The following is a 12,050-nucleotide window of genomic DNA, read 5'->3' on the forward strand; positions in this document are numbered from 1 at the left end:
CTGGCAGGAAGGCAGGCAATACTCAATTGGAGGATAGCAGTGTGGTAGGGAGAGGAGAGGAGATGAAAGAGGATAAGAGACAACTTGTTTTTCAAGATGCAAGATACCTTTATTGTTACTGTATAATACAATGAAATATCGTTTGGAACAAGCCTATAGATTCCTGAGATAAAAGTATATAAGAGTAGTTAGTTAACATTAAGGGTGGCACAGTGGGTAGCGCTGCTGCCTCGCAGTTAGGAGACCTGGGTTCGCTTCCCGGGTCCTCCCTGCGTGGAGTTTGCATGTTCTCCCCGTGTCTGCGTGGGTTTCCTCCGGGTACTCCGGTTTCCTCCCACAGTCCACATGCAGGTTAGGTGCATTGGCGATTATAAATTGTCCCTAGTGTGTGCTTAGTGTGTGTGTGTGTGTGTGTGTATGTGTGCCCTGCGATGCGCTGGTGGCCTGCCTGAGGTTTGTTTTCTGCCTTGCGCCCTGTGTTGTCTGGGATTGGCTCCAGCAGACCCCCGTGACCCTATAGTTGGGATATAGCGGGTTGAACAATGGATGAATGGAAGTTAACATTAAACTATGAGAAGCACAGTTACTGTTAACACTTCCAAATATACACAGAGTGCGGTAATATTAAAGGTAAACATGTAAGCATAAATAGATACATAATAAATGAAGTCACAAATAAAATGACAGTGAAGATTACAGTCAATGCAATGGTCATGAGTTCCACATGAGTCATGTATAAGTGTGCAACTATGTGTGGGTGATGCAGATGTTCAGTTCAATCTGTGGTTGTTTCTGATATAGGAAGGGGCAGTGATGGCTTACATTTAATAGGCTGATTGTTTTGGAGTAAAGGCTGTTCTTTAGCTTGGCAGTGTGGGTATGCAGGGCTCTGAAGTGCCTGCCAGTGGGCAGAGGAGTAAAAATGGTATGGCCGGGGTGGATTGGATCTTTACAAATGTTCTTTGCTTTTATACTGCAGTGGGTAGTGAAGATATCTCCTAGTGATGGTAGCCTAGTGCCAAAAATTCCCTGAGCTGTTTTGATAATACGCTGGAGAGTCTTCCTGTTCTCACAGGTGCAACCAAAATACCACGCTCTAATGCAGTACGTGATCAAAGACTCTATGGTGCACCTGTATAAGTTAACAAGCAACTGTTGCAGGAGTTGGGCTTTCGTCAGGCACCTCAGAAAGTGAAGCCTCTGAAGACCTTTCTTGACCATTGCTGTCATGTTTGATATCCATGACAGGTCCTGGCTGATGTCGACACCCAAGGACCTAAAACTCTGGACTGTCTCCACCCTCTTGCCGTTAATGCTTATAGGATGGGGACCCCTGTAGTTGAGTCTCCTAAAATCCAGAATCAGTTCCCTTGATACTTGGTATTGAGTTCAAGGTTGATATTCTGGCTCCAACTCTCCAAATTCTTGACCTCTTCTCTATAGGCTGCTTCATCATTATTGGAGATCAGGCCTATCACTGTGATGTCATCTGCAAACTTTATTATAATGTTAGTATCATGGGTAGGTTTGCAGTAGTTTATGTAGAGGGAGTAAAGGAGAAGGCTCAGTACACAGCCCTGCGGTACCCCAGTGTTCAGTGTTACTGATGAAAAGAAGTGTTTACCAAAGTGGTCAGTTTGTGGGCTGTTAGTGAGAAAATCTAAAATCCAGTTACGCAGATGTGAGCTGAGACCGAAGTTGTTTCCGGGTTTGTTGGGGGATGTTGTTGAAGGCAGAGCTGTAGTCGATGAACATCATCCGCATATACCTGTCCCTCTGCTCCAGGTGTGATTGGGCAGTGTGAAGGGCAAGTGAGACAGCACCCTTAGTTGACCTGTTTGCCCTGTAAGTTAACTGGTTTTGGTCCAGGGAGGCAGGGGTATTGCTCTTAATGTGTCTTGGGATAAGTAGTTCAAAGCACTTCATAACAATAGGGATCAGGGCCACTGGGCAATAATCGCTCATGGACCTAACCACTGCCTGTTTTTGAATAGGGACAATTGTAGCAGACTTGAGGCATGTGGGGACAATGGCCTGTTCTAAAGAGATACTAAACAGGCCGGTGAACACTGCTGCCAACTGTTCTGCACAATGCTTCAGGACTCATCCAGGAACCCCATTAAGGCCAGCTACCTTATTAGAGTTAATGTGGCTTATAGCTTGTCTCACCTCACATGTATTCAGTGCCAGAGTGCATAATGGGGCCTCTTGCTGGGTTAATTTGGTGATAGGTTGGTTGCTGTCCTTGTCAAACCATACGAAGAAGTGATTGAGGTCATCAGGGAGAAATGAGTTTCCAATGCTGGTTGAACAGATGTTACCCTTGTAGTCTGTGATGGACCTAATCCCTTGCCATATGCATCGGGAATCAATGCTGTTAAAATGCTCCTCTATTTTTGCTTTGTATCAGCGCTTTGCCTCCTTAAATGGACCTCCCTGTTCATCCAGGGTTTCCTATTAGGGAAAGTGTGGATGCTCTTAGTAATAGTGAGATTGTCCATACAGAAGTTAAAGAAGTTAATAGTAGTTAGTAGTTAGTTAGTTAGTAGTTAATAATAAGTTAATATAGGATAAGACACAGCAGGCACAGGCATTTAAGTCCACGTGATTGTTTTCTGTAAATGCCTGTTGGAACAGTTTCCAATTCATCAAAGCAGTCCTGTAATTCAGTTAAGGTTCCTTCAGGCCAGACTTTCTGCATATTAGGCTTTGTCCTGACAATAAGGGGTTTGAATGCAGGAGTCAAGAACAAAGAAATGTGATCGGACCGGCCGGAGTGGAGGGTGGTCAACAATGTACAGGTATATGATCCATTGTATTATTCCCTCTTGTTGGGAAATAAAACAATTGATAAAACTTGAGGGGCACAGTTTTAAGGTTGGCATTATAAACGTGCAGTCTGGATGAATATTTTGCAGACCATTCATGGCATTGTGTAGTTTAATCAATGCCAGCTTGACATTAGCTTGTTGAGGGATATAAGCTGCGGTGAGGATCACGACTGTAAATTCCCTCAGCAAAAAAAATACTTCAGTATTATGAATTCTAAGTCCGGAGAGAACTGTTCAGCAATGACCGTGGAGGTGCACCAAGCATTATTTACACATGTGCACACTATGCTGCCATTGTCCTTACCGGATTTAGCGGTCAGATCCAACTGGTAAACAGTCCAGTCTGCAAGCTCAATAGCCGTATTGGGGAAGTTGGCGTTAAGCCAGGTTTCAATGAAAAAAGCGCACAGCTGTCCATCCTGTGGGATGAAATCCACAGTTGATCTTGTTGACTATAGATTAGGTGTTCGTGATGAATAGGCTGGGTAGAGTTGGATAGTTCAGGGAGTTCTTCAGCCTAGCATGAACGCCAGCACTCTTACCCTGCTTCTTCTACCTCTCCTGTCTCCACCTGCACTGCCTCTTCACTCGAGTAGTAATCCAGGTGGGCACCAATGTGCTTTGAAGCTCTTCTGGGATATTGGGAGGCGGTGGTGGAACTAAAGCCCTTCATTCCAATATCCAGTATTTCTAGGAAGCTGTATGTTATGGGAACTGTACTAGAATGAGTACAATTGCTCATTATGCTTAAAACTAAAAGAGCGACAATAAAATTAAGAAAAAGCGACATCTAAATGGAGCGCTCCAGGACACTACATACAGGCACTCCACCATCCTTTAATATATAGTGTTTACAAGGTCTGTAATAAACACTCTTTATTTGAATCTGGGACTGTGTTGGTGTTTAATGTTTGGGGCTTACTGGTGCCTTCTAGCCTATGTTACATCTTTTAGGAAGTCCTCATTACTCATTATATTGACCACTGTGACAGATTAGGGTTTTCTCGCACCCTTGTACCTTCAGACACCAGATAAAAGTCCAATAATAGGATTTATTATAATAATAAAGCACACTCCTCTCCACAATTCTCCAATAAATTAAATCAAAACAATCACAATACACAATCCTCCTCTCCCAGACGCTTAGCCACCCTGCCTCCCAACTCAGCTCGTCTGTCTGAGATCTCCCACAATCCTTTATACTCCTCAACCCAGAAGTGTTTCACCCTCTCTGTCCATTTGACCTGGAACACTTCCGGGCTTTTTCTCTACCCAGGAAGCACATCGTTCCCTTTGTCCACGTGACTCTAACATACTTCCTGGGCGTAAGGCAAATAGTCTCTGGTCCTCCCTGCAGTGACTCCTGCTGGCCCCCATGGTATCCAGCAGGGCTGTGCATTAAAAGTCCATTGTCCATAATTCCCTGCTGGCATTCGGGGCACCTCTATGCTGCAAGGATGGCGGCCTGGAGGTTTTGGCCGGGATGAACTGCTGGCCATGTACCAATTCTTACAAATTCATAAAAGAGACCTATCAGGTCTGATATCAACATTGGTTATAGATATGCTAAAAATATGTCCTATTTTTTATCAGGACGGTTCTGTTTTTTTATGCAATATGCCATATAATGTAACAAAATGTCCTGTTTGTTCAGTTTTTTAGACATTTGAACTACAAAAGGAGGAAGAATTTCATTATTAACAAATTAATGCATTTTTCCCCGTTTTGCAATTGTGAAAATCGTGTCAGCCTAGTTATAGTTTAGCATTACTCAGACTCAGTAAATAAAATGCCATATATCACTCAAAAATAAAAATGCAGTAGTGCATCTTCCAATGCTCATTTTGTAGGTTGTTCCCATGCTTCCTGGTCACTGTTAAGACATAGAAACTAAATGTGCATGTTCCCCACAGCCATACTTGAACACTTCACTCAGACTTGTAAAATGCAAAGTTGATTCACTTATAATTCAGTCACTTCTGTGCCTGCCAGCACCTACAAAAAGTCCATGCATGTTGAGGTAAGCATTTCTTTCGTCTTCTTAAGCTTTCATATATAGAGCCCATTTGTCTTTTAAATCTTGTGCAAACAAGTGATAATGGACACAAGTAATACCTTGAGACCACATGATATATATTTTGTGAATAGTTTCCATATGTTCTACACACAAGATACTGTGGCAGATTCTTACAGCACAATTACTGAAACACAATAGTGGGCTCAGCTATAAAAGCCACTGAATAACTGGATAAGACAGACTCAAGGTTCAAGCAAGATCTCATTAGTATAAAGTAGTACAGTAGGATATAATACAAAAAAGTGCCTTTGTAAAACAAAACAATTCAAAGTATAAGTTTATTGAGTATGTTCATCAATTTGGATTCACAAAGTCACCAAACTCAACTGCACACATATAAGGCTTACTGTACTTTCCCTAGAGGGAACAGGTAACACGATTTGGAGCCACGCAATAATATGTTGTGCATACAACATATTGTTCTTGTTTCTACAAGTTAAAACTCGCATACTTAATATACACATCTTGTGTGCACAATATACGACTTGTTATTATAACTTAAAATCTTCCAAAACCCATTTTAAGCTACATTGAAAATAAAACTTATTGTATTTAAACAAAAAAGTATTTCATTTGTATGACATACTGGTGTGTTTTAAACTAGACAGTATTTCTTTAAAACTGGAGCACAACAATTACCGAATTTAAAGGAGCCAATATAGCATTTAAAATCAATAACAATGCAATGAGAAATAAGCTGCATCTTTGTCTGTTTTATGCCACATAATCATCAAGCATGCAAGTACAGTGAAAAGCTTTAAACTGAATAATGACTAGGGTACATTTCATTAATTTCATGTCTAGTACCAATTGACACTTTCAGTTTACAAATCCTAATCCTAATTTTAAGTCATAGTAAAAAATGCACGCTCTTCGCTGTCTAAAGTATTTCAGTATTTTCTAGAAAGGAAGAAATTTGTGGAGGCTTTTTAATGTTTTTGGGTTTTTTTTTTATTACCTATAGGATTCGTTCAGTGGCTACTGTTGTTTGAAAATGAAAGGTTCAGCACTGCAAAAAATTTACTGAGCGAAGACAAGCATTGCTGGACAGCAAAACATTTGAAAACCAGCTATTATTAATCCATCCATCCATCCATTATCCAACCCGCTATATCCTAACACAGGGTCACAGGGGTCTGCTTTAGTCAATCCTAGCCAACACAGGGCACAAGACAGGAACAAGTCCCAGGCAAGGTGCCAGCCCTCTGCAGGACGCGCACACACACACACACCCACACTAGGGACAGTTTAGGATTGCCAATGCACCTAACCTGTATGTCTTTGGACTGTGGGAGCAAACCAGAGCACCCAAGCTGAACAGAAAGCTTTACAGTTTATGAAGTACATAGTTGGTTTTGGAGGAAAATTAGAACATCCTCTGGCTACAACTTTGTACTGATGAAAGACATGATTTTTATTATATTATCATTAATATTATAAAAACTACTTTTTACATTATGTAAAGTATTTTGAAAGCACATACTTATTTACTGTTCCTCAAGTATAATTTCTGAGTAAATTTTTCAACTCTGACTACAAGCTATGACATTTGATTCTTTAAGTCCAGGAGTGACAGTCATCATTTGTTAACATCATTTACCCAAAATAAAAAAGCATTAGCAAAGAGAAGTAATTAAAATGGTAATGTAGTTACAATTAGTAAATGTAGTCTGTAAGATTCAACCAATCCCATATACTGAAATTTTAAAGGCAAATGTAAAAATGTGCACTGTGTTGACAGATACAATCATGAGCCACTTTATTAGGTATACCTTGCTAGTGCCAGGTTGGACCCCCTTTTGTCTTCAATACAGCCATACTTCTTTGTAGTATAGATTCAACAAGGTGCTGGATGCATTCCTTAGGGATTTTGGTTCATAATGAGATGTTAGCTTCACATACGTGTTGCGGATTTATCGACTGCACATCCATGATGAGTATCTCCCGTTCCACCACATCCCAAAAGTGCTCTACTGGATTGAGATCTGGAGAGTGTGAGGGCCATTTGAGTACAGAGAACTCATTTTCATTTTCAAGAAACCAGTCTGAGATAATCTTAGCACTGTGAAATGGTGCACTATCTTGCTGGTAGTAGCCATCAGAAGATGGCTACACTGTGGTCATAAAGGGATGGACATGGACAGCAACAATACTCAGGTAGGCTGTGGCATTTAAACAATGCTCTATTAGTACTAAAAAATTATCCCCCACACCATTACACCACCACTATCAGTCTGAATCTTTGATACAAGCAAGGATGGATCCATGCTTTCATGTTGTTGATGCCAAAATCTGACCCTACCATCCGAATGTCACAGCAGAAATTGAGACTCATTTAACCAGGCACCATTTTTACAATGTTCTGTTGTTCAATTTTGGTGAGCCAGTGTGAATTGTTGCCTCTGTTGCCTGTTCTTAGTTGACAGGAGTGGCAACCAGTGTGGTCTCCTGCTGCTGTAAGCACATCTGTTTCAAGGTTTGAAGTGTTGTGCATTCAAAGAGGCTCTTCTGCACACCTTGGTTGTGGTTATTTGAGTTAACGTTGCATTTCTATCAGCTCAAACTAGTCCGGCCATTCTCCTCTGATGTTTGTAATCAACAAGGCATTTCCAACCACAGAACTGCCACTCACTGGATATTTTCCCTTTTCATACCTTTCTCTGTAAACCATAGAGATAGTTGTGAGTGAAAATTGCTGTAGATCAGCAATTTCTGTAATACTCACACCAGCCCTTTTAGCACCAACAACCATGCCATGTTCAAAGTCACTTAAATCACCTTTTTTACCCATTCTGATGCTCAGCTTGAACTTCAGCAAGTCATCTTGACAATATCTACATACTTAAATGCAATTAGTTGCTGCCATATGATTGGCTGATAAGATATTTGCGTTAACAAGCAGTTGAAAAGGTGAACCTAATAAAGTGGCCTGTCATTGTATTTTATATGATGTCTGAATGATATTAACTACGACATATCCAATATAAATACCTTGATACTCACCTCAAAGCTGCTGTAGCTAGTGGCTACTAAGTAAACAGTTTTTTTTAAAAAAAAGGCTGTCCTTTGTGCATTGGTAAAACAATAGTATGAGACACAGAACCACCTCTGAATACCCATTTTAAACCCCAAATGGGTAGCAGTACAGTCAAATACATATTCTTCAGAAGACTAACCTGAGGAGGGCTTGTTTCCACTGGTTCGTGTTCTTCAGAAATTATATGCTTCCTCTGCGGCAACCGATTGAAAAGACAAAGCACGATAAGTGACACAAAAAAGACACCCAAATCTGGGGCCAACAGTCGTGACGTGTTTGCAGCATCATCCACTGGAAGTCTACAATCACAGAGGAATAAGATGTCAGTGCTAAAACATGTAGAGGACAGGGTAAACCCCAGGACAGCCATATTTCTTGCATATAAATAAAATGCATTTTTCAGTGTTTTTACTGTTAATTAATTTCACTCTAACCCATCTTTTCCATGCATACTTCAAGTATCTCTACATAAATTCTCTGTGTAACATAATAATTCATAAACAATCAGCATTACATAAATGTATTATATAATTAAGTAACACCACTAAAAGGCACCACAAAAATATTTAATCTTTCTAATACAGCTTAGTTCAGTAGGGTTATTACCAATAAACTTTGTTTTCTGGCTTTAAGCATCTGGATTATTAACAGGCCTAATTTTAACATTAAAAGTGCTGTTTACCATGATAATGGTGACATTATTTCATCAATATGTGTGTCTTGCTCCTATCCTTCCTTGTCTTTTCCCAAATAACTCATTAACAAATCATTTATATAAAAAAAAAGATGGATTTTTCTTAGGTTTCTTTTTTTCCTTGAACATTAAAGAACCCCCATTACCAGCAAAAGCAATGCAATTCAATGCTGGTACCAAGATTTGAATTGCTGTTTTTCTCTTGTGGCACACACTTGACCATATTGAACATCCCTGAACTCAAAAAAATCCTCTCCTTCCACTGCTATTGACATAATTGAATGTTGCTGCCCAAGTGTGAACTGCTGTCTCTGTTCTACTGACAAGCAGACAATAATCACAATAATCACTTGCAGCATTTCACTACTATGAATTTCACAGAAAAAAGATGAGCCATTCAAGTAAATTAATGTTATGTTAAATTGATATTTGCATTTAACTAGTTATGTTACATTTTTTTTTTATTATTATAAAGAAAACAGAGTTAAAAAGATAATGGAATGTTTTACTTCAGCTCCTAAAAACTAACATCAAAAGGAACACTCAAATCTATTTGTCATTCTGAGTAGAGATTGATATTGTTCTGTCTTGGAGTTGGCAAGGCATCAAGGGCAAACAGTTTCAAATCGCAACATAACTTGTTACCTGTACCCTGTAACAATAAGTTTTTTAGAATGTATTATAGAAGCACACCACCACAGACCCCTGGGTTATTTTTTGTGCTATGTTTTTCATTGAATTTTCCCTGAAGATTAAAAAAAAAAAAACTTATGCCATACCCTATCTTACCAATTCAGTAAATGCTTGACTTCAGGAACCTAACGATGTTGCAGCTGCATTTCTTATCTTGCATTCACACAATACACATGGCACATAAAATTTGTAAAGTTGTGTGTTGACTGGTATTGTGAACTTACTAATGACTTGAGAATGGCCAGTGAAGTTGGCTCTTTCAAAAATTTGCATAAAAATGCAACAATCAGTTCAGTTTAAATTGCAGTTAGGTGAATTGGTGTTGCAAAATTGGACTGCGTGTGTGTTTGTGTATGTGATTATGTTTATCCTGTGACAGAAATTCTTATTTTACTTGACCAACACACATTATGTTGCCTTTCTGGTGGTGTGATGAGCAAAATGCAGGAAGGTGGGACACTGAAAACATTTTCACAAACACAGCAACCCAACAACGTATGAAACTGTGACAATAAACATTTTTTTTTCTTTTTTGATACCAGCACACACCCTAGATTGTACTAAGATGCCGAAAGGATCAAAGCAACTTGGGATTTCACTATACATGACCTACCATTTAAGAAAAAAACATATGATTTGAAAAAACACCTGCAGTAAACCATTGTGGCATTTTCACCCAAGTATTGTCTCATTGAATTCATACAACTTTGCTGCCTTATCAGACACTTGACACACGTTTGGGCAGAAACGTAACATTTATTGTAAGTGATGGCAGAATACAACCACTGATGAACAGGGCAATGTTGATGCCCTTTAATACATTACATGTAGAGCAAACCTATGTTTGTTGTCAAACTTTGGATAGCCCCTGATGTAAATAGCAAACCTACACTAAATGCTATTCCCTATTTGGGGAAAGATCTCACTCAAATGCTAAGATAAGACTTTCTGAAACAGTGATATAATTTTCTAAGCCTACTAGATGTACCATCCTGCCAAATTTCAGCTTCTTAAATGAATGGGAAATAGTTTTTGTTGATGAATGAGTTAACTTTGCATTATATATTGTGATATTACATGTATTTATTTATTTTATTGTTGCTTTTAAGTGACTGTGTGTCTTACATTTGCTTTTTTCTGTTATGTTATTATTCTGTTCTGCCCCTTTAAGTGTTCTTATGTCTGTTGTGTTTTATGGGTGGAGCCCCAAAAGAGGTAGGACCCCACCCCGCCATTATCAAGTAGTAGCCCTCCAAATTGCTATTTAGGGCAAAGCTGATGGACAGCCCAGGCATTGTGCATTAAAATCTATTGAAGTTGCTGCAAGTACTGTGTCTCTTTTTGTATATTCTGGATATTTGATTATTTTTAACCTTTTACTGGTTTATTCTTACTGATTGTGTATTGGGGTGGGTTTCAAATTTCAGCAACTCCTTTGCTTCTTTTTGAACCTTGCAACATTTTTCCTTTTCTAATAATTATTTATTTTAAAAAATTCCTTGTGAAGACTAGAATCCCTGAAGCCTACAAAAAAAAGTGTAATCCTGGGCCACCTTAAAGTCCTTCGCACCTCTCCATCAACGTCTTCTGTTTTGCCTTCTATCCCATCCCCCCACTGAAGCAGATTTAGTGTACAGCAAGTTCTCTCAACTCATGTCTGTTTATTTGGGTGTGAGGTGCCTTGAACATAACTTTGCACAATACTTTAGCAAGCTCTGTAAGCCCTGCTGTTTCACTGAAGGACACGTGTGTGGCAGATTCAATGGCAGGATGACGACCGACCGCTTGCTACATCCAAACGGTGCCATCTTTCGCCTATACGCCTGATGCAGCTGCATTGTTCTTATGTGTGAGTGGACGTTTCTTGTGGAGAAGGCTTCTGTTCTCTTTCTCCGATGTAGGACCCTCATCCGAGTTCACCTCTGTTATAACACATCTTTATTTAAAAACTACCAGTGTCAGATCAGGGGGAGCGTGAACGTGACTGAGAAAATTACCGTTACACCAGCCAAGCAGATGTATATAGGTGTGTGTGTATCATATCCTATACCGATTTCTTTTTACTTTGGTCAAATTCTTGAAAAAAACGCACTTCTTTTGTTATATCTGTGTCTTTTGTGAAAGTGTTTATTTGACATTTGGACGTCAGTCTTCACGTCAGCATTTGGCCAATTTTTACTAGAACATGAAAAAAAAATTCTGTTTTAGTTATGTGTTCAATATGTCTTGCCTCGCTTTTCCTATCATCCAATATTTACACAGATCATTGTAGACACGGAACACACATGAAATGTGTTCCAAATAACGATATGTTATTTACCCTATACAATTTAAGGCACCTCACACCCAAAAAAAAAAAATTGAACTGGGAAAGCTAAAGCTGCGTCGGTTAGGGAATGGGATAGCAGACTGCCTGCTGCCAGTATTGATCGACACATTTGCAAAACAAAAGGCACTGATGAGGAGGTGCGAGGGAATTTAAGGTGGTCTGGGTTTACGAGTTTTTTCATAGGCTTCAGGGATTCTAGTGTTAAAACAGAGTGTCATTGTGAATAACGCTGCACATCCTCTGTCTGACACAACAACACTGAGAAATTTCAGCCAATTAATTATTCAGTAGAAGTGTGTCAAGAAATGCTGCTGAGGCTCATTTATACCAGCATCAATGCCTTTGCATAATACCTCACTGTGACTGTGCAAGCTAAGTCAGAAATTAAT

The 12,050-nt window shown here is 39.4% G+C and overlaps 1 protein-coding gene across 6 annotated transcripts in view; it reads right to left on the reverse strand.

Annotated features, from left to right (window-relative positions):
• The window catches only part of piezo1 (piezo-type mechanosensitive ion channel component 1), a 376,673-nt gene that overhangs the window by 162,370 nt on the left and 202,253 nt on the right, over positions 1–12,050 (reverse strand). For all 6 annotated transcript variants that reach the window (XM_039763263.1, XM_039763264.1, XM_039763265.1 and 3 more), the window contains exon 6: positions 8,085–8,244. In XM_039763263.1, the coding sequence (XP_039619197.1) occupies positions 8,085–8,244 (160 nt within the window). The remainder of the gene's footprint in view (positions 1–8,084; positions 8,245–12,050) is intronic.

This window comes from Polypterus senegalus, chromosome 9, assembly GCF_016835505.1.
Source record: "Polypterus senegalus isolate Bchr_013 chromosome 9, ASM1683550v1, whole genome shotgun sequence".
Taxonomy (NCBI): domain Eukaryota; kingdom Metazoa; phylum Chordata; class Cladistia; order Polypteriformes; family Polypteridae; genus Polypterus; species Polypterus senegalus.